Source organism: Desmodus rotundus, chromosome 1, assembly GCF_022682495.2.
Source record: "Desmodus rotundus isolate HL8 chromosome 1, HLdesRot8A.1, whole genome shotgun sequence".
In the NCBI taxonomy this organism is placed as follows: Eukaryota; Metazoa; Chordata; class Mammalia; order Chiroptera; family Phyllostomidae; genus Desmodus; species Desmodus rotundus.
Window position 1 is genome coordinate 109,664,055 of NC_071387.1, and position 23,668 is coordinate 109,687,722.

At 42.0% G+C, this 23,668-nt stretch overlaps 1 protein-coding gene across 1 annotated transcript in view; it reads left to right on the plus strand.

Annotated features, from left to right (window-relative positions):
- ERCC4 (ERCC excision repair 4, endonuclease catalytic subunit) overlaps positions 1-21,177 on the plus strand; it is a 34,995-nt gene extending 13,818 nt beyond the window's left edge. The window contains exons 8-11 of the mRNA XM_024571569.4: positions 3,567-4,164; positions 6,135-6,227; positions 14,417-14,529; positions 17,067-21,177. Of these exons, the coding sequence (XP_024427337.2) occupies positions 3,567-4,164; positions 6,135-6,227; positions 14,417-14,529; positions 17,067-17,800 (1,538 nt within the window). The 3' untranslated portion in view covers positions 17,801-21,177. The remainder of the gene's footprint in view (positions 1-3,566; positions 4,165-6,134; positions 6,228-14,416; positions 14,530-17,066) is intronic.
- Positions 21,178-23,668: the final 2,491 nt, after the last annotated feature.

Sequence of the window (23,668 nt, forward strand, 5' to 3'; positions counted from 1 at the left end):
GAATACCCAAGGAGAAAGCCAAAGGGTCTTGTGTTTTATTTTCTCAGGAAGTAGTTTCCAAATACTTGAACTGGTTCCTGAACTGTTTCCGATTCCCTGAACTGTTGAATGGGCTCACGGGCCCCGCCTTGCAAACACTCCAGACTTTAGGGCTGCTCTCTTCAGACGTGAGCATACTGGTTGGTTAGCGTAGACTAAATCTGAACTAAACTTAAAAACTAAAACCAACTAGAAAATAAAAGAAAACTAGACTTTTAAATGTATCTGTTGAGTCTTTGAAGTCGTGCAAAGCAATAAAGGCAGGCACACAATGCTTATGTTAGTAAATATGCGGGCGACATTATCCCAGAACTGATGGTGCTGTGATTTAAGACCTGAACTCATACGTGCTCACCTAGAAAAAGTGAAAAAATAAAGATAACAGAAAAGGGAAAAAATGATGTCTAGCAGCCACTATGAACTTTGGCATCTTTCCTTCCAGGTTTTCTTAACTGTATTTTGTATTTCACATTGTTAAAGTCATGTCTGGATATAATTTCTGGGTGTAGAATTGATGAGTCAAATGATATTAACATTTTTAAAGTTCTTGAGACATATTAACACAATGCTTTACAGAAAGTTTTTAACAACTGTCACTTTTTCTAGCAGGATAAGAAGAGCTTATTTTTCACTTAGCTAACAATGACTAGAGAGTCCTTCTGTGTGTGTGTGTGTGTACACATATATGTAATAATTTTATTAGCTTGATTGGAGAAAAATGTCATCTTGTTTTAAATTTTGATGTTAGACAAGCTCAGTACTTTCTCAAATGTATTTCTTCTTTTGTGAACTGTCCTAGTTTCCTTTGCCAAGTTAGGCTATGCCCTTAGTTTATATGGGCTTTTTATATAGTAAAGATACTAACATTTATCATTGTTGTGTAAAGTTTTTTTGTCTTTAAGTTTTTTTTTTAATTATTTTATTGATTATGCTATTATGGTTGTCCTGATTTTTCTCCCTGATTTTTGCCCACCTCCACCCAGCACCCCCTACTCCCTCAGGCAATCCCCCCACCTTTGTATGTGGGTCACGCATATAAGTTCTTTGGCTACTCCATTTCTTATACTGTACTTTACATCCTCATGGCTATTCGTAACTACCAATTTGTACTTCTTAATCCCTTTATCTCTTCACCCATTCTCCCCCTACCCCCTCCCATCTGGCAACCATTTGGTAACTAACTTCTTTTCTCTTGCTGCTTTTAGAAGTGTCTCTTTATCTTTAACCTTTGGCATCTTAATTATGATGTGTCTTGGAGCGGGCCTCTTTGCATCCATCATAATTGGGACTCTCAGTGCTTCCAGGACTTGCATGTCTATTTCCTTCACCAAATTAGAGAAGTTTTCTTTCACTATTTTTTCAGATAGATTCCAATTTCTTGCTCTTTCTCTTCTCCTTCTGGCATCCCTATGATGCAAGTGGTGAGCCTCTTGAAGTTGTCCCAGAGACTGTCCTCATTTTTTGGATTCTTTTTTCTTATTATTGTTCTGCATGGTTGTTTTTTCCTTCCTTATGTTCCAAATTATTGATTTAATTCTCAGCTTCATCCACTTTACTGTTGTTTCCCTGTAAATTGTTCTTCATTTCAATTAGTGAATCCTTCATTTCTGACCGGATCTTTTTTATGCCATTGAGGTCCTCACTAAGTTCCTTGAGCATCTTTAGAAACAGTGTTTTGAACTCTGCATCTGATAGATTGCTTATCTCCATTTTGTTTAGCTCTTTTTCTGGAGTTTTGATCTGTTCTTTCATTTGGGCCATGTTTCTTTGCTCATTTTGGCAGCCTCCCTGTGTTTGTTTCTATGTGTTAGGTAGAGCTGCTATGACTCCATATCTTGGTAGTGTGGCCTAATGTAGTAGGTGTCCTGTAGGGTCCGGTGGCACAGCCTCCCCTATTACTCAGGCTGGGTACTGGAGGTGTGCTATTCTTGTGGGCTGAGTACACTCTCCTCTTGTAGTTGAGCCTTGATTGCTGTTGGAAGATCAATGTGAGGGATTCACGCAGGCCAGTCGGCTGCAAGGACTGGCTGTGACCACTGACTACTACCCTCCACCCTCCATGGAGGATCAGCTGTGCAGGGGCAGGGTGATGGTGCTCCAATGTGGTCTGTAGCTGTCCACTGGGTGCGCTGGCTGTGGGTTTTCCCAGGTCAGCCACCACCTGTGTTTTGCACAGGGCACCCTGCCTGAGCTGTAAAGTAATCTGGGATGGCTGCTATTTGTACTGGGCTCGGAGATTTCCAGGTGAAGCCAAGCTTTATCTAATCTGGCTGTTGCTAGGCCTCACTGAAGCTAGCTATTGCTTGTTTGATAAGATTTAGGAGCCAAGACCAGCCATTCACATGGAAAACCAGCTTGGGTGGGCCCGTAAATTGGGTGGGGCAGAGCCTCTGGAGAGCTCCAGGGTGTATCACACAGTGTTAGCCAGACTGATGGAGACTCAGGTTGGCACCAGCTTGCCGGCTTTGTTGGGGGAGGGATTAGAAAAGGGACAATGGACTCTGCTCATCTTGATGCCAGATACTTCAGTTCCTCCTGTATACCACTGGCGCTGTCCAAGCTGCTACCCCAGTTCTGGAGCTCAGAAGGAGTGAGCCTGAGTAGTTGAGTCCATGTGTGGGTTCTTTAAGAGGAACTGCTTGGGGATCCAGCAGTTTCTCCCACTGACTCAATCCCCACTGGTTTTCTCAGCCAGAAGTTGTGGGGACTTATCTTCCTGGCTCTGGAATCCTGGGCTTGGGGGCCTGGTATGGGTCTGGGACTACTGGCTCCCTCGATATACCTCCCAAATTTTTACCCATGATGGTGTGGGATCAGCCCATTCCACATCTGCACCCCTCCTACCAGTCTGGATGGATGTGGTTTCTTTAATTCCGTAGTTGTCAGGCTTCCATTCAGCTTGATTTCATAGTTGTCAGTCTTCCATTCAGCTCAATTTCTGACATTCCCAAATGGTGGTGGTTCTATATTTTAGCTGTAAGCTTGATGTGGTTGTGCGAAGAGGTGAGCCATGTCTGCCTATGCTGCCATCTTGATTGGCAGTCTGTCTTTAGTTTTATTTAATGCACAGTTTTTTATTCTTATAGAGTCAGTCTTGTCTTACAGATATCAATCTTCTCTGCGATTTCTTCTGTTGCTTTTAAGCCTAGAAAATCACCTGCAGCCAGACAGATGAAGAATAGTAACCTTTTTTAATAATTTAATATTTAGCATTTGACTCTTTAATCCACTTGGAATTTATTTTGATGTATAAGATCCTCTGGAAATTATCAATTAAAAAGAGCTTCTTTAAAGCCTCCTTTATACCATGGCTCTACTTTCATAAGATTAAATATTTCTGGCTTCAACTTTACTGAAAACTTTACATAATCCTGCATCTAAGACCCTTTTTAAACAAATTGTAAATGTTTTATCTTTAGCACCAAGATGTAAAATGGGCCTTCCTTGTGAGGAAAGAGATGAGGGGCCCACAGGGAATAGGACGACAAGTAAAGTAATAGCAACATAAAATTGTTTTCTAATTTTAGGTCAGGTACTTATCTGTGCAAGCGACGACCGAACGTGTTCCCAGCTGAAAGAGTGTGTCACTGTTGGAGCAGAGGCCTTCTTGCTGAGACTCTACAGGAAAACTTTTGAGAAGGATAGCAAAGCCGAAGAAATGTGGATGAATTTCAGAAAGGAGGATGGCTCAAAGAGAATTAGGAAATCCAACAAAAGACCCAAAGACCCCCATAGAAAAGAAAGAGCTTCTACCAAAGAAAGGACTCTCAAAAAGAAAAAACAAAGGTTAACTTTAACTCAGATGATGGGGAACTCTGAAGAACTTGAAGAGGAAGGGGATGGCAAGGAAGGATATCCTAGAGACTTAGGCAGTAGCCCAGAAAGCTGCTTGGAAGAAATGAAGCCTGAGGAGTTTGAGTTAAACTTGTCATCAGATGCTGCTTATGGAATTCTAAAAGACCCCCTCACCATTATCCACCCACTTTTGGGTTGTCGCGACCCCTACGCACTGACAAGGGTGCTCCACGAAGTAGAGCCAAGATACGTGGTTCTGTATGACGCAGAGTTGACATTTGTTCGTCAGCTCGAAATTTACAGGGCCAGTAGGCCCGGGAAACCTCTCAGGCAAGTTATAAAGAGTATGAACTGTATTTTAAAGGCTTCAAATGCACAGTTTTGTTTTTAATTCTCACCCGGGGATATGTTTATCAAATTTAGAGGGAGAAAGGGAGAGGGAGGGAGAGAGAGAGAGAGAATCATCGATTGGTAGCCTTCCATAGGCACCCTGACCAGGGATCAAACCCACCACCTAGGTATGTTCCCTGACCGGGAATTGAACCTGCAACCTTTTGGTGTCTGAGATGATGCTTCAGCCAACTGAGCCACCCGGCCAGGGTCCACAGTTCTTTAGGATTTAACACAGAATCTATACCAGTTGCATGTGGGGTTTTCTTGTCTTTAACATTCTGTTGTTACAATTTTGGTTACATTTATGAAACCTTATTTTACTTTCTGATGAGTCCGGGAAGTTTGTGTAGGAAAGCTGTCTCCTGCAGAACAACAAAGAATCCAGGAGACTTTGGGGTTCTCGTTACCTGCTGCTCCGCGGTTTTGTACCATGTTCTTCGTGCATTGGTTTGCAGCTTATGAGGTACTCTAGGAAATTTATAATATCCTAACTTCTCCCCAAAATTAATATAATTGTGACTCAGATAAGTAATTTCAATCTTCTAAAATCTCCTCCATAAATTTTAAGAAGTGACTCTTGAGTTACATTCACATAAAACTAAAGTATTTGAGGAATTACTGTACCAAGTTTTCTTGGATTTCAAGAAATATCAGATGAAAAAATCTACAGAAATAGATGAGAAAATGATCCCTCCCAAAGAATATAGTGTTCTGGCTCTGCAATTATATGACAGGAAATAAACAGCAAAATTAATATCCCGGATGCAGTCTGAACCGAAAACAGAGCCAAAAGAAATTTTTCTAGCAGTTTAACAAATGCAACCTCTCAGAGTAGAGATGAATGGAGGAAGTGGATCAGAAATAATGCAGGGTAAAGAGATTAGACAAAGCTGGTAAAATAATTATAGACTGGTAAATTTTTCATTCTTTGCTATTGATCAACTTTTTAGACAGCTTGTCTGTTCTTTGTTGCCCGAGAATAAAATAGTGTGATATTTGCAAACAAAATGTCAGAATGTTAGGGGACCTGGGGGTTCAACAGCTCGCTCTATCAGCGGGACCCCGAAGCCCACGGACGGTGAGTGACATGCCCTCAGCCGCATGGCACCTTCACGGGAGCGCCAAGGTCCCTGCACTCGCTGTCCAGTGGTCTCTTCCCTGTCCACACTTCAGAGAACTAGAAACTTGAAGTCTAGAAGAAAAACCAAGGGCTAAAAAAGGGAAATGTCTCTGATAGAAGGTGAAGAAATGGGACAGAAGAGGAGTTTAATTCATCTTCTTAGCAAGAATCAAGATAGAAAAGCAGATCTTCTCTAAGAGAAAAGTATATATCAAATTATTTCTTGAGGAGCCTGATATAATCCATATGCCCTCAGTGTCTGTGTGTTTATGTAAAATGTGTGATGACTCAGTTCTGTTAAGACATAAATAAAAAGAACCGAGAAATTACTTATGAAGATAAAGGTCATATAGATTTCATTTGTTTATTTTTCACTAACATGAACTTTCATAAGCTGGTTTTTATTACTACTATCCAGTTTTTTAAATGTTTATTTGGCAGGGATGCAAAGAGAAATTGAAAAAGAAGCCACTGAGATTTTGTGTTTTCTGACTTGTTTATAGTTATAAGGAAAGAATTATTCCATCCCTCTAGTTATATTTCAGTGTTTACCTAAACTTTGTTCCTCCTTTTGGCAAAAGAAAAGAAACCCATGTGGTAATGAGACCTTTAACAGGTGGGGTTTAGGCAGCTTAATTTCAGTAAGTATGTGATTAATGGAACCTTTTATCTTTAGTCAAATATTTATTATTTGAGCACTACAGGCTTGCTGATTTAAAAAGCTGCGTTCTTCCTTTCAGGGATTAGAGGGTTTTGCACTCTAAAAGAGCTCTGTCTTAACTTGCAGGGTCTACTTCCTTATCTACGGAGGTTCCACTGAGGAACAACGTTACCTCACCGCTTTGCGGAAGGAAAAGGAAGCTTTTGAAAAACTCATAAGGTAATACATAAATCAGTATGAAAACACAAGTTATATGGGAGGCCTTTCAAGATCCAGAAGCTTCTCTGGATGGGGGCGTATCTAACAGCCCTCTGGAAAGATGGAGAGGGGAAGAAGTTGGAGAGGATCACATCGAGATAAATCAGGACATCTATCACCACATACTTCCTTTTTCTCGCCCCCTCTCGTCATCCTGTCCAATTGCTTTGCAGTGGTTTAGTAGGATATTAGAAGTGTGAGGAGAACTGCTTTTCTGCTCGTAAAGAAATAAAACTGAAACACTATTTTTCTAAGAAATATGTTCTTACAGTTCTATCTGCTCCTCCCCCGTGCACAAGATTTCTCCCATTCCTTTGAATTATGATTTTTTTCTCCTTGTACAATTTCCATTGTCTGTGGGTGGGTGACTGCTTGACTGTTTACTGGGAAATGCTGTTACTTCCCAGGCAGTTCAGACAGAAAGATTGCTCTGGGAAAATATTTTTGAAAAGGTATGACGTTTGTCTGAACATATGTCTATGCTTTTGAGAGTGAGTATCCTTTGATGTTCTATATCCAAATAGGAGAAGCTGTTCAGTTTACTATAAGGAAAATGTTTTTAAGTGAGGTATTCACAAACTAGATGGCTACCTCTCAGCCCTGCAAGTGTTTGAGAAATCTTATAAATCCCACCAGGGACGCCGTGAAGGAGAGCACAGCTTGGTGAGGGAAGATGATCACTAAGGGGCCTCAGAAGCCAGGGCAGGGGCTGGACAGGGCATCCTTGGGCAGAGGCAGAGAAAAAGTAGACCAGAAGAGACTGTGACCTGGGCTGCGTGTGACTGGGCCATACCCATCTTCCAGGCCGCAGACACTGGCAGTGTGTCAATGGCGGTGAGAAGGCACAGACCATTCTCAGGGGCAGTTAGCCTGCCGGGGCCCTAGACAGAACTTCAAAATGGACATCCATCCTTCAACACTGGCTGAGGACTCTCAGTATATGCATAAAACATACACGTCCCCCAGTTTGTCCAGGGCTTGCCTTCCCGGAAACAGGGGTATTCGCTGAGTCAGTGCCAGTGCGTCCCCGTGGAGGCGCTCGGAGTGCTACTCGGACAGCGCCTTTCCCTTCCCTGCAGGTCCTCTGTGGTTGTGACGTGCCTTGTTGATGGATTCGTCCAGTGCCTAGTCACACAGTTATTGGTCAGTCCCTTCAGCCCATGATTATATATTTTCTTCTCTTTAATAGTTTATTTTATTGTATTTTTCCATTACCATATATCCCCTTTACACCCTCTTCTACCTCCACCTACCCTCCTCCCCCACCTCGCGATCACCTCACTGTTGTTCATGTCCATGAGAAAATATGTTTTATTTTTTTAAAGATTTTATTTTTAGGAAGAGGAAGGGAAGAAGCAAGAGAAGGAGAGAAACATCAATGTGTGGTTGCCTCTCCTGCGCCTCCTACTGGGGACCTGGCCTGCAACCCAGGCACATGCCCTGACTGGGAATCAAACTGGCAACCCTGTGGTTCACAGGCCAGCGCTCAATGCACCAGCCAGGGCAGAAAATAAATTTTCTATTAACATGCTCTGTGGAATGGTTTATATGGTATATGTGTATGTATGTGTATGTTTTTAGAAACAATATTTCAGAAAGAGTTATAACAAACAGTATTATATAGGCTACTTGTTCTGGTCCAGAGTTTTTAGTGCCTCTCTGTCTTTCAGATCTTTACTCTCTCGAGACTCAGGCAACAGATATTTATTGAGCATCTATTATGTGCTAAGCCCTGTGCTAATATTAAAGTGCTTAAGTTACAGTGATGCAGAAAAAGTCTCTGCCCTCCTAGAGCTTGTCCTCTAGTGGAAAAGACAAACATTAAATGATTAAGCATTAAATGAATATCATTATAAGTAGATGTGTACAGAGTCCGCCCGGCTGCAAAGGTAAAAGACACGGGTGTAATAAGAGAGTGTGTCAAAGAGATCTAGCCCAGTGTGGCAATCAGGGGCAGCTTCACTGGAGAAGTGGTATTTAGGCTGATATAAGAAGAATGTGTACTAGCTGCTAGGCAGACAGGGTGGACACGGGGGTTGTGTTGACCCAGGATGTATGTGAAGGCTCCAAGGTGCAAGAAGGCCGTTAAGGTTTTAAGACTTGACTCTAAAGACAATACGACACCATTGAAGGGTTCTAAGTAAGAAAATGACATCAAACAGAGGAGCAGGGAACATCATCATAAGGTTGTTCCGAGTGATGAGAAAAGGTCATGACTAAGAGCCAGTTGAAGAGAGAGGAACAGATTTAAAAGATATTTAGCAGATAGAATCAGAGAATTGGTGATACTGGATGTGGGCTAGTACCTCCTAAGCATTTCTCCACTCTTTTTAAAACATCCTCTGCCTTTAGCACATAAAGCTAAAATATTCAGATTAGGTTATAGGTGTTCATGTTGAGGATCCCCAAGGCCACCGTGAGGCTCAGTGATTCACTAAAAGGACCCACGGGAATCAGAAAAACTGGTATCACACGGTTGTGGTGTGTTACAGCAACAGGGTACCAAATCAAATCAGCCAAAGGAAAGAACACTTGGGGCAAAAGCCAGGAAAAGCCAGCCTAGGCTCCTGGGTGTCCTTTCCCAGTGGAGTCACACGGATGTGCATAAGCTTTGTCTTCAGGGACGCTCTCCTAAGCCTTGGGGTCCAGCGTTTTCATTGGGGGTCAGTGACATGGACACAGAGTCCCAACCTGACAGACTCCACCTCTGGAGCAAAACATTTTAGCATAAAGCATCTGATCCCACTGGTGCTGTGTGGCCTAAGGCCTCAGGCACATGAAAACCAGGCAGAATATTCCAGGGGCTCAGAGCTCATCTCCCAGAAGCTGGCCAAGGGCCAGTCCAGGAGACAGGCCTTTCTTGGGAATGCCCAGGGTTTGAGCAGCCTAAGCTCGCTGAGGTAACCCTTTCCTGCACGGTGTTGTAGCCTGCAGAACCTGGTCAAATGTGGGGAGGAAGGTACCTGAGGACGCAAGCTGTTATGCTCTAAGCTTCCTTCATGAGGCTCCCTCTTCCCCAGCACATCAGGGAACCAACCTTGAAAAGATTACTTTTCATAGATTGTAGCAAGATGTTGGGGACCCCATGTCGTTCCTGGCTTATATAAGTGGTTCTGTACATCAAAGGGCTCAGTGACACAGTGTGGATAAGCCTGGCACTTATCGGGAATCGTACTCAGCAGAACCCGGAGTATGGACTGCCTCCTACATTTCAATCTATACGATAATATCCATAGCTGTTTTTTTTTTTTTTTAATATATTTATTGATTATGCTATTACAGTTGTCCCATTCCCACCCCCACTCCACTCCATCCTGCCCACTCCCCTCCCTCCCACATTCCCCCCCTATAGTTCATGTCCATAGGTCATACTTATAAGTTCTTTGGCTTCTACATTTCCTACACTATTTTTACCCTTCCCCTGTCTATTTTCCACCTATCATCTATGCTTCTTATTCTCTGTACCTTTCCCCCTCTCTCCCCCTCCCACTCCCTTAATGACAACCCTCATGTTCTAGTTGTTTGCCTAGTTTGCTCTCGTTTTTGTTTTATGTGTGGCCGTTAATAACTGTGAGTTTGCTGTCATTTTTACTGTTCCTATTTTTGATCTTCTTTTTCTTAGGTAACTCCCTTTAACATTTCATATAATAAGGGCTTGGTGATGATGAACTTCTTTAACTTGACCTTATCTGAGAAGCACCTTATCTTCCCTTCCATTCTAAGTGATAGCTTTGCTGGATACAGTAATCTTGGATGTAGGTCCTTGCGTTTAATCTTGGGTAATGTAATTATGATGTGCCTTGTTGTGTTCCTCCTTGGGTCCAGCTTCTTTGGGACTCTCTGAGCTTCCTGGACTTCCCGGAAGTCTATTTCCTTTGCCAGATTAGGGAAGTTCTCCTTCATTATTTGTTCAAATAAGTTTTCAATTTTTTGTTCTTCCTCTTCTCCTTCTGGCACCCCTATAATTCGGATGTTGGAACGTTTCAAGGCGTCCGGGAGGTTCCTAAGCCTCTCCTCATTTTTCCAAGTTCTTGTTTCTTCATTCTTTTCTGGTTGGATGTTTGTTTCTTCCTTCTGGTCCACACCATTGATTTGAGTCCCAGTTTCCTTCTCATCACTATTGGTTCCCTGTACATTTTCCTTTGTTTCTCTTAGCATAGGCTTCATTTTTTCATCTGTTTTTCGAATAGATTCAACCAAGTCTGTGAGCATATTGATAACCAGTGCTTTGAACTGTGCATCCGATAGGTTGGCTATCTCTTCGTCGCTTAGTTGTATTTTTTCAGGAGCTTTGAAGTGTTCTGTCATTTGGGCCATTTTTTTTGTTTGTTTCTCTTGGCGTGTCTGTTACTTTAAGGGGTGGAGCCTTAGGTGTTCACCGGGGCGGGGTAATGCTGGTCGCAGCGCTGTGACGCTGTAAGTGGGGGAGGGGCCGAGTGGGAGCAATGGCGCCCGCCTCACTCTCCTCCGGATTTCAATCTTCCACTCCGATACCCACAATCAAACTGGGCCACTCTGGTGCTGGTTCCCGAGTAAGTGGGCCTGTGCACACTCTAGGCCCCTGTGGGTCTCTCCAATGACCTCTCCTGTGAGGCTGGGAGTCTCTCCTGCTGCCGCCCCAACCCCCACGGGCGTTTTCAATCAGAGGTTTGAGGCTTTATTTCCCTGAGCTGGAGCCCTGGGTTACGCGGTTTGCTTCGCTCCCTGTCGTTTGTCGGGTTTATCTGTGGGCGAATGTGGTGCTGCGGGGTGCTACCCGCCACTCTGCCTGCCCCGTTCTCCGCCACTCTGAGTCCAGCCCTCTGGGTTTATCTGTGCAAATGTGGGACTGCAGGGTCTGCTAGTGCTCGGACTGCCTGCGCCATTTGTCCCACACTCCGCCAGTCTCAGTCCCGCCACAGACACGAGAGTCCTCTCCACCCTGGTGCCCGTCTCCGCCCCTCCTACCAGTCTGGATGAATGGTTATTTTCTATTTTCTTGGTGTTGGTCCCCCTTGCTGTTCGATTCTCTGTCAGTTCTGGTTGTGCGAGGAGGCGCAGTGTGTCTACCTACGCCGCCATCTTGGTTCCCCCCATAGCTGTTTTTAATGTAATTTTATCTATGGTCTGGCACAGTTGTCTAAATTCTCTCAATGGTGATTGTCTACTTATTGTAAGTTAGATCTTCCCATATTACATAGCAATCAGAGAGTTACACTATTTAGAATCTTCAGATATTTACTTTCCCAGAAAACCTGGGGAATTTGAGAAGTGTTTGTTTTGAAAAGAAAAATATATGTGAGGTGCATTGCTGAAAGACCATTTGCACTGAACCTTTACTTGGAGAAAAATTTAATGGCAGAGTCAGATAATAATGTGCTTTGCCAGGACCTCCACGGGTGATGTTGCAAGAATAAAAACAGTGCAACTATTTAAAATAACCAGAGAACAATGAAGCAAGTGAGCTGGCAGTGAAAAGATTGTTTGACTGGACTGAAGATCAGTAGATTACAGATGAGTAAAGAGAAAAAAGATTGCACTTCTAAGTATTGATAATAAAATGCTCCCTAGGAGAAAAATTTTTATTACTATAGAAAAAATAGTAATAAAATTGTGAGTATACATAGTTTTCGAGAGGTCACTGCTTTTCAGAGGAAGAGGTCACACTATTTGAAATGTTACCATTAGAAAATAGGGTCACAGAATGGGTTAGTGTGAGGGCCTGTTTGAAGAGACTTCTCGTTCAGTGCCTCCTCCCGCCGTTGTCTTGTACAAGCTATTCAGGCGTCACTGAAGATGTTAAAGCAAAAATAAGAAGCCTCAGTACATTAAGTGGAAATAGGCATCTGAAATTTAAAATTACTATTTTGTGCCTGTCACATGGAGTAATGAATAATTATGCTAAATGTTGAAAGCAAGGGACTGAATATTTACAACTGTGGCGAATTTCTGTTAAATTAGCACTGGCTGGTATAGCTCAGTGCATTGAGTGTGGGCTGCAAAGGAAGGGGTCGCCAGTTCAATTCCCAGTCAGGGCACACACCTGGATTGTGGGCCAGGTCCCCAGTGGGGGCCACATGAGAGGCAACCATACATTGATGTTTTTCTCTCCCTCTTTCTCCCTCCCTTCCCCTCTCTTTAAAAATAAATAAATAAAAATCTTTAAAAAAAATTTTTGTTAAATTAATTTGAGTTACTGGTAAGGAAAACTAAGTATTTTCTTCAAATACTTAGTTTTGGCTTCATTTCAGTAGTACATTTTTTCTCAAATTCAATTCACAGTTTGTTATAACATTTCATGGTAAACTAGCTATTTTATTTAACAATATTAATTGAAATAGTTGTGGGATTTTTTGAAAGCAATCTTCAGTTTTTAGCATAATCACGGATAACTAGGGGATGAGGTTGCCACAGGATGAGAAAGTGCACTTACAAGAACAGCTAACCGTATGTAGTGCTTATGTGCCAGGCACTGTTCTGAGTGCCTTACCTGGCATGTGTAATCCTTATAACAAGTCTTTTAAGGTAGGTTTTATTATCACCCCAGTTTTACAGATGAAATGAAGGCACTGAGGCATTAAATGACTTGCCTAAGGCTGCACAGCCAGTAAGTGGTTTCCAATAAGAATAGAGATCACAGAGTCTGCACTGTAGCCGAGCTGGCCGGCCACGCCCAGATCACAGCTCAGTCGGGACACTGGAGTCTCCCCCCCCTCCCCCCCGCCCCGCCCCCCCCCATGTGTGATATGCAGCCTAGTCAGTAAAGAATGGAAATGAAGGGAGAAAAAATCCCCAATGTTAACTGAAATGTTAAAGAAAAAGACATCTAAGAGCAGTAATTGTTTTGAGTGGTTGATTGGCCCCTTGTCCTCAACTAGAGAATTTGCCGGCAGGCAGCACTTGATGCCCGTGTTGGGAATAAGGAGCAAAAATGGAACTGCAGCTGTCGACTTGTGGCCTATGTAGAAAAGGTGGTACTGAGTAGGACCGTGCATTTGTATATTGTTTCAAATAGTATAGAAATTAAAATTATAAGTTCTATTCGTTAGTGGTATCATTTAGTGGTGCCCTGCTCTAAAATTTCCTTTATCATCCAGAGTGGTTGGAGGCTTGGTCCATCTGGTTTCATTTCCTTCCACTGGGAAAATCTTTGTTGTTTGCACCCTTGTTGAAATTATGAGTTGATATTGAAGATTTCTCTTCTGTTTCACCTTTCCCTAGTCTCTTATTGCAGTTTATTCTACAACCTCCCCGCCCCCCCCCCCCCCCGCCCGCCCCATGGCTTCCTCAGCTCAGTTGCAAGCCATACAAGGGAAGAGAGAAGCCTTACACATCTTTCCTGTCATGCCTTGCGCTAACTGGACACGCGGTACTTCTGTCTCGTGAATTGAATGTACCATACTTTACTGGTTTTGAAAAATACGACTGTAGCAAACCTGGCTTACTCTTCTTTGGTTTGGGACGACCTTGTCATGACTGTGCAGTCCATTGATGTACAGGTGTAAGGCGCTGAGCTGCCTTGAAGACGGGAGTTGCGCGTAACCATGTCTGGGTGCAGAGCGCCGGCACAGCACGTGGCAGCACTCTGTCAGTGTTTTTAAATAAATGCACCACCGAGTGAGTCAGTGCTGCTTTACCGCATGACCTGAGGTGTTGATTTTTTTTGTTTAAATCTCTGTCAGAAATTTGCTTTCTTGAATTAATTGTGATTTTCCTCTAAAATTGAGAGTGTTTAATGGAGTTTTTAAAATCAAAGTTCTATCATGTACATTTTCATTTTCTAAAATCATTGATTTTAATATCCCTATTCATGATTACCCTGAGAATATTGGAATATAAATGATTTAAATTATTTTTAATGCTCAATAACACATTAGCATGCTTTCATAAAAAGTCTCAATAATCTCTCGGCAACATTTTTTACATGCTCATTTCATGTCTGAACGTGTTTGAAGGACATACAGAATAGAAAGTGAACAGCAGCCTTTTTAACCCTGGGCGACAGGAAGTGGTACCCAACGAAACATTCCCTCCTTTACCCATCACTTGTGTGGGCATATTGACCTCTAACGTACTTCTTATACTCTCTTACCGCACTGGCCATGTAGATCACTTTTTATATTATAATTTACAAAAGTTGTTTAAAATGTGTTTTTTTTCTTTTCTCCCAGGGAAAAGGCTAGCATGGTTGTCCCTGAAGAAAGGGAAGGCAGAAATGAAACAAACCTAGACCTGGTAAGAGGTTCCGTGTCTACAGGTGCTCCCGTCGACACTCGGAAAGCAGGTGAGTCCCGCCCTCCTGTTGCCGCTAAAGGAGGCTGTGAGGTTCCAGAGTTTCTGTGCAGAAACTTGGTTTTTCTCAACAAACTTAAAAACGGGTGTCTGCTCCCATACCCTCGTCTGAGCTCTGCCATTTTTAACCACGGGTCCTTCCTGAGTCTAACTAAGGCTCCTCATCTGTAATATAAGGGGGGTGTATTTGATGCACCCAGCTTGGAAATTAGTTATGTTCCAGCATTGCTTTTAATTGGGGTTGGTTGAGACTCGGAATGTACTTTTGCAAAGAAATTTTTGTAAGTGGTGATTAGGGTCTTATCTTAACTGGAAGAAGCCAGTTTGACCAGAGATAAAAGATAGAAATTATCTGAGGTACATTCCCACTGGCCTTCCTGGATTTGTCTGTTGCTCCTTGGCACTTTTCCAGATCCCAGGAGTGTGGTACTCTCTTGCCTTGTGGTACACAAACTGTGGCAGACCACCAAGACCTGCTGAATTCCAAGCACACTGTGATCCAGGAATAACCATTTCCCACTCCCCACATCCCATTTCCCCATGGCAGCAGCTGAGATCAGCCAAGCGACATGAGAAAAGCAATATGATTGAGTTGACATAACGTTTGATAGGGTCAAGCACAGTCAGAGCAGTGGGTCTCAGAGTTTAGTGTACCTAAGAATAACCTCAGATGCTTGCTCAAACTGTCGATTTGCAGACCTCAGTCAGTAGACATTCCAATTCAGTAGATCTGAAACAGGGTCAGCGTCTCAGGGGCTTCTGACGAAAGTGGTCCTTGGTTCATCCTTTGGGAAACAATGCCTCAGAGCATCTAGGTCTTTTGGAAGAAGATTCTTATTAACTTGAACAGGTTGCTGACACTTCATGCAGAACTTCAGAATATAAGGCTGTATGAAGGAAGACTTGAGTGTGTAGCTGCCACTCAGAGAGCTACTCACAGAAGTCTGTCCTTTTGAGTTCAGTCCTCTAAGCCCTGTTTTAGTTTCCTATGGCTGCTGTAACAAATTACCACTTAGTGGCTTGAAACAACACACATTTATTATGTTACAATATTATCTTACAATTCCAAAGTCCAGTGGGTCTCCCCTGGCTAAAATGAAGGTGTTGGCAGGCCTGCCTTCCTCCTGGAGGATCTAGGGGAGAGTCCCTTTCCTCTCCAGGTTTGGAGGCTGCCTGCATTCCTTGGCTCGTGGCCCCCTCACCCACCTTCAAAGCCAGCAGTTCCAACTCTAACTTTCCTACTTTTCTCTTTCACATATAAGGACCCATGGGCCCGCCTGGATAATCTGCAATAATCTCCCAATTTTAAAATTGGTAATTTAATTACATTTGCAGAGTTCCTTTTGTCATGTAAAGTCACATATTTGCAGGTTCCAGGGATTAGGGCATGGACGTCTTTGTGGGCCATTATTCTACCTGCATCAGCCCTTGTACAGTCCTGAAGCCAGAAGCGTTAGCATCCCGATAGCTCATTAAAATGCAGCCTTCGCCCCTATCCCAGACTAAATGCGGGGGTTGGCAAAAGGTAGGTTCACAGGTGTAATACAAATAAATACAATTATTGGTAAATAATAATATAAGAATAAACTCTTAAGTGTACTCACAGCTATAAACCTACTTTTGCCCATCCCTGTATAGAATTTGTTCTTTACCATATGATTTCACTCACATGTGGGATATGAAACAGAAAGTAATAAACGAAAAAACAAAGCAAACTCATAGACACAGACGACAGTGTGGTGGTTAGCAGAGGAAAGGGGTCGGGGGAGGGCGGGAGGGTAGCGGGTTGAGTATGTGGCGGCAGAGGACAGACGTCAGGTGGTGGGCACCCAGCGCAGTGTACAGATGTGCGTCGTGGAGTCGTACACCTGAAACTTACATCATGTTATTAAGCAGTGCCACCCGATAAATTTAATTTCTTTTTTTTAAAAAAGAGTAAATCTGGGTGGTAAGAATTAAAAAAAGAAGAGTCTGCTCTTCAACATGACCCCAGATGACTCACACGCACGTGGGAGTGTGTGAGCTCTGTTCTGCGGTGTTCCTGCTTTTCCTGCCTCCGTTCTTTTCCCCTGTCTGGACTCGTCGACACAAGCATTCGAAGTCCCAAAATTGTTCACAACAGCTCATAAGGCGATTTATACAGGGAGCATTTTTAGGCAACTACTGTGTGCCAGGCTCCGTCCTAGGAATTGGGAATATAATGGTCAGTAAAATGTGGTCAGCGCAATGATAAGGGACTGCAGGGGATCTACAGAGGGAAAATGATAGTGAAATGCTGGTATTTATGGGTCGTTGTAAGTAAGGAACCACCCATTAGTTCTAACTTTCCTACTAGTTCTGTTTAGTTTAAGAGAAGTTGCCTTTATTTACTCTGTATGTAGCCTTTTTGAAAACAGAAAAATATGGAAAAATAACACATAGTATTTTGTAACCATGCCTCATAGATTAACAACAGAAACATAATTTTAAACATTAATTGTTATATTTCATCTTTGCAAGTTGTTCCTCAGTGCTGCTTTTTCTTAATAGGTGGCCAGGAACAGAAAGATGTACAGCAGACGATCGTGGTGGATATGCGTGAGTTTCGAAGTGAACTCCCGTCTCTGATCCACCGCCGGGGCATCGACATCGAGCCAGTGACCTTGGAGGTTGGGGACTACATTCTGACTCCAGACATGTGCGTGGAGCGCAAGAGCATCAGTGACCTGATCGGCTCCTTAAACAACGGCCGCCTTTACAGCCAGTGCATCTCCATGTCCCGCTACTACAAGCGCCCAGTGCTTTTGATCGAGTTCGACCCCAGTAAGCCCTTCTCTCTCATTGCCCGAGGTGCCTTCCATCAGGAGATCTCCAGCAACGACGTTAGTTCCAAACTCACGCTCCTCACCCTTCACTTCCCCAGACTCCGGATCCTCTGGTGCTGCTCCCCCCATGCCACCGCAGAGTTGTTCGAGGAGCTGAAACAAAATAAGCCACAGCCTGATGCAGCGACAGCCATGGCTGTTACAGCAGATTCTGAAGCCCTCCCTGAGTCAGAAAAGTATAATCCTGGCCCCCAGGACTTCTTGTTAAAAATGCCAGGGGTAAATGCCAAAAACTGTCGCTCCTTGATGAGCCACATTAAGAACATTGCAGAATTAGCCAGCCTGTCACAAGACAAGCTCGCAGGTATTCTGGGGAACGCTGCAAATGCTAAGCAGCTTTATGACTTCATTCACGCCTCTTACGCAGAGATTCTGTCTAAAGGGAAAATGAAAAAGTGAACAATGGTGGCTGTTTTCTTACCCCGTGACTGTGCTTCAGCTGTTCTTTGCCAGCCATAATAGATCATTATTAATTATTAGCTCAGTATCTCATTCTCTTCCAGTGTTTGTAATGATTGTGCTGTTTCCTAGTTGAGTGGATCAGAAGCCAGGGTTCCTCCCTGAACTTTGCATTTAGGCGTCTTTTCTGACTTTCCTGTGCCAGGTCTCCTCCCTTCCTGTGCTGGCCGTGCCAGGGGTGTGTGTTCAGTTTGTAAGGGAGGTGTGTCAGGACCAGGTAAAGTTTCTGTAAGTGCTTACAGAAGGCCGCTTTTGAGACGAGCCAAAATTTGTCTCCTACACAGACTGATAAAACACACAATCAGTTGTGTTCTCACCCTCTGTCCATAGAGATACCCCCGGAACACTAAGAAGGAGACATCTCTGCCATTCCTGACCAGTTTCTCTCCACCACATCTTTGTCCACGAGTACTTCTCCCACCTCTAAGAAAACGTCATGGGGACTTCCTCCTAATGAGCAGAGACAGCCACCTCTAAAACTGGCTGGTTGATTCCCTAGGCACCTGAGTAGATGTAGCACTCAGAATTGTTCAAAACCAGTATTTTTAAAACATAAAATGAATTGCCTATTTATAGAATTTTATGCTGTAGGTGAGGAACTCTCAGAATTCTCTGTTTTTACTGAGATATTTAACCTTCTAAAGATTTGGTTTTCCTTCCTTGAGACAAAAGGACTGTAAATATATGGAAAATCAGTGCATAAATCATATAAAAAATCTAAAGAAATATATGTGTATTTGGAAATGCATAAAGAAAGCACTCTCATTCTAAACCTTCTGATTGATTTCATTTAGCTCTTTACTGGTATATACATACGGGACAGTCAGAGCACCTTTGTGCAGTTTTTAAACCTTTATATTTAAATATTAGTAACTTAGGTATTATTCACATATTCAGTAATGAGTAGTAATTTTTCTACCTCAAGAGCTGATACAGACGTCTGTTCCACGGGCCGTGTCACCTAGTTTAATGTTCCATCAGTGTCAGCCACACTCTTGTCTCACACCGTTTGAACTCAGACGGCGGGTCATGTGACACAAAAGTGGTCTTTGGCTCCAACTAACGTACTTGCAGCTGCCCTCTGCAGACTGAGCCATGCTGGTGCCTTGATTTCTTGGTATGTTAACGTACGTTAATACGGTTAAAGTATATGTGGATTTTGAACTCTATGCAGAGTGTTGCAAGAATGGGTTGAGGGTTATCAAAGAGCCCCACTGGTTACTGTAGAACTCTGTACAGTGCTTTGGAGAGTAGAGAGAGGACAAGAAACAGAAACTAGTTTAAGAGAGAGTGAAGATTTGAGCTACCCACTAATTTTGTCCCAGGGTTAAAAATATACCCTTGACAATAGAAAACAAAAATGTCAGATACATGTTAACTTTCATTTTGTATGTGTTTGTTTATCTAAGACTTCAATCAGAATGAAAAGTACATTTAAAAAGGCATACCGCCTGCCCTAACTGGGGGGTTGAGTTGGTTGGAACTCCGGTACACCAAAAGGTCACAGGTTCCATTCCCAGTTGGGCGTGTATGGGAGGCAACCAACTGATATTTCTCTCTCTCTCTCTCTCTCCACCCCCCGCCGCCCCACGCTCCCTCTCTCTCTAAAAAATTAATAAACATACCTCAGGTGAGGATTAAAAAAAAGGCATACCACCTCAAATAGTCAATTATTATCATTTTCTTCACACTATTCTAGCACTTCTGCTTGAGATAAGTAATTTCTATTATTTCTTAAAGCAGCCAATTTAAACAATCCTAGTTATTAGCACAACAGCGGTAACAGTGTAATTGTATTCAGAACGCCAGCGTCCTCTGACCCAAATGTGGTTACTCGCCGTTGCACTTAGTGGACGTTTGAGGAGAGCGGCGCCGTCTCGTGTGTATTTGAATGATGAGTGATGTTGCTAATGTGCTCTAACGTGATGATCACAGATGAAGGACTCTCACTGCCCCTTCCTCTTCCAACTAAATACGCAGGGTCCGGCACAAATAACACGCCTCTGTCATTACGAAATCATAAGCATGTAATTCTGTAACATAACAATATCACACTCAAGCACACCATTGACATCTTAGGTAAAATGTTCAAATTAAAACTATAACAACACCCATATTATTACCCTACCAACCACACTCAAGCATGCCTCACTCCTGCCGGACCCTGTGGATATTTTAATGTGTCTCCAGTTATGGAAGCCTTTAATACAACCATCATTTACTTTTATTGAATATTTTTACAAATTTTTACAATCTTTGGCAAAAGAACTAAAAATGCACAGTTGAAAAATCACTCAATTTTCTAGCATAATTTTACTAGCTCTGCCTCGTTCTTTTAAAATTATAAATATCCAATATACATATGAACTCATGCTTAACTTTTTAAAACTTTTTTAAAGCCTTCAGATCAGCATTATTCTACTTTGTAAGTGTTTTACATAAAAACAAGCATATGAAATACTGTGAGAAATTGTTTGTTTTGTTTGTTTAAATCACTGTGCCTGTCTTTATATTTTTTAATATTATACAAGAAGAAATCATTGTTAATAGTGGCCATAAATAATGTCCTTTTGGCAGGAAGTTGCTATTTCTTCATTCTGAGGCTTAGTAGAATATATGTCTATGTATGTTTTCGTACATCCAGAATGCAACTTCCCAGCTCCCGAGGGACTAAAAATAATTGTCCCATTCCTCATTCCATCGAGAACATAGAGGGTTAAGTCAAGCTTTGATTGTGTTGACAGTATCAAGTTAATAAACGGGCAGGCAAAACCTGGGCAGGAAAAGCTGCCCTGGGCAGGGAAAGCCTTGGGCAGGAAAAGCTGCACTGAAGCAAATCTGGAGAGTGGGCAGAGGCAGAGAGGCGGGCAGTATTAGTCTTTGCTTCTGTTTGTCAAGCATAATTTGGTTTTCCTTTGGCTCAGAAAACTCTTTAGGGAAATTGCCTTCTCTTTGGTGTTCAGTTTAACCTAGAAATGTCCTCTTAAAAACCAACATTGTAGGAAAATTCTTTTCTCAGGCTTGAGTATATGAAAACTTATCCAGACTTCCACATGAGTTGTCATTTTTTCTTCATTATTTTGCTTTGTATTTTGGTTTATAGCTCTTTCCTGTTTGATTCTCAACTTTAGTCCTTAACTTACTATCTTTATCCATAGGTTTTTGGGGGCCTGCAGCACTGTTGTTTTTTGATTTAACGGTGTATGTGAGCTAAAATGTGGATGGGCTGGAGACATAACTGATTTATATCAATTTGTAACAGAGTTTGTGTGTTTTTAATAAAATGTATATTTATTCGGTATTTTCCTCATCATTCTGTGGGTGAAGTAAAAATAACAGTGTATACTTGAAAGGGCATAAATTCCCAATGCTTTATATTTACCATTGTGTTAGTAAATATAATTTTTAAAGCAATATTTAATTGGGCTACTTTTTTCTTCTGCAGAGTAAATGATTAAAGACGAACTGCTCTCTGAACAACTGCTATTGTGTTTGACGTGATTGGTGAATCCACTGTCAAAGGCTGTAGTATATATTTTTCTTACGGTTGTTTTTTATTTTGTAGCAGTTCTTTTCAAGGAAGAAAAAAACTGTTCTCCTGAACATACTCATTTGTTGACAGGTAATGAATATGTGGTGAGCACAATGCCTGGGACATCTTAACTCAACAGAGATGAATTTGCTGCCATTGCCGACTCAAACATTTTTGTTCCTTTAACTTCAAAGTTGAAAGAAGTGAATTATCATTTTGACACATCTAGAATCTATTGTAATCCCTTAACAAGTTTAATTATTAGTTAACTAATTGGCTCATTTCCATGATTTAATTATTGTTGCTTCTGCTTTAAAATGTAGAACCAAATCCCCTTTTAACAAGGCATAAGACAGGTTATTTCTCAAAATGTCGTAATAAAGACTCTGCTAGAATAATGAACCCTTTTTTAATAGCAGTGGCATAATTCACACTCACTGCGAGCTTGAGCATTCCCATTTATTCCTCATAACAAAGCTGTAAAGGTGCTACTGTTTAAGATCCTCTTTACTCTTGTGAAACTGAGGCCCAGAGACAGTAAGTAATTTGCCTATTGATGGAACCACCATCTGAACCCAAGAGCCTCACTCCAGAGTCCACGATGAAACACTGGTGGTGAGCGGTGGGAGGAGGGAATGGGAGACTGGTTAGTGTCCACTTTTATGTATCTAATTACAGAGGTGTCACAGAAAAAGCAAGTTGGTTTGCTTCCATGCATCTCTTAGTTAATAGTTTTAAGAGCAAGTATGCAAAACTTGGAGAGAGGTCAAAGAGAATACTGAGTAACCTTTCTGTGAAGAGCTGGATGTTGTTTAGTAGTCTGTGCCTCCTGGGGATTATCTGATTTTCTAGGGCCTTAAACCTTTTGCTGACTGATTAGGAAGGCCATTTTGCAACTTTATAAGAATAGACAGGTTAACTTACAGAAAACCCAGATAGCAAAATGTATTGCCCCAACTTTTCGAAAGTTTACATTACGCCACTTCCCTTTTACAAAAGTTCATAATACTGTTTTCATTCACTCAGAGAAATCCAAAGAGGATTTTTCTCTTTTACAGAAAAAGGCGAAAAGAGCATTTAGCATTTGTTTTGCAGCAAGTTATTACAGAGGCAGTGAGCGCTGGGAGCGGAGGACGTGGCCCCATCAAGCTCCTGCCCCCAGGAACCACACTCCACATCCAGCTGCCACAGTTTTAAACGGTGGCTGTGAGCATCTGAGCTTTATCTGGATCTATTTTGTGCATCTTTTAGCAAGATGAGTCCTTAAGGTGTCAGAAAAGCCTAAGAGAGCTTGTGAGGGTGTTACACTTCCTGTAAAACTGGACATGATTACGTGTTTAGATCATGCTGAACAAAATAAAGGCATTGTACATCTGTTGAATGTGGGTCTGGGGATGCTCAAAACTTTTTCCGTATAAATTAATGGCATTTGCTTCTTTGCTTCACCCTTCACCCATTTCAGCTTACGAAAGCCGGCAAGGGAAACCTGCACAAGTGGCTCTTGTCTGGTAGCATCACAAAAGTTATTGCCAAGAGGGACATGAGTCAGTTCTGTATTTTTATTTGCATTCCTTGACTGACCAACTACGAATCTCTGGATCCCTGAATTTTCTTTCCAATCAGTCTTAACATCTTATTGGATTCCTCATTAATTGAATCAAATAAAATCTTTGACTTTCTTAACATTTGTATGAGAGTCATGTTGTAACTTTTTGAAAATTATACTTTGCAAATGGTATTGGCAACATGAGCTCCCATATAATGATGAAATCATATTTCCAGACTCATTCATGCTAAAGGTGAACCTTGTAAACTAGAAAATGGATTATACTTTTGTACTTTGATGTACAAAAGTATAATCCATTTGTACTTTGATTATTAAAGTTGGTTCTCAACAAAGTTGAGAAAGTACAAAGTACATTGTATTTTGTTGCTCAATATTAAGGACTATAAAGATCTCAATATTAAAAACTATAAATTGATCAACTATTTAAGAACTATGGGCTCATTTTAAGATGCTGACTGTGTGGACCCATTTCTCATTTTGTTTTCAAAAGCACAACAATATTTAATCTGAGTTGTTTTTTTTTTCTCTGTAGCCATTAACTACCAGCGTTAAAGAGACTGACTCATGAATGAGAAAGAAGGAATTTTAGATATTCCCAAAGATCCGTTTACATGACGAATATGTTTGTACATCAAAAGAACGGCGCTCCCTCAGGGCCCAGGAGACAGGTAAACAAAACCAACTTGTGATTTCAACCACAGGGAGTTTC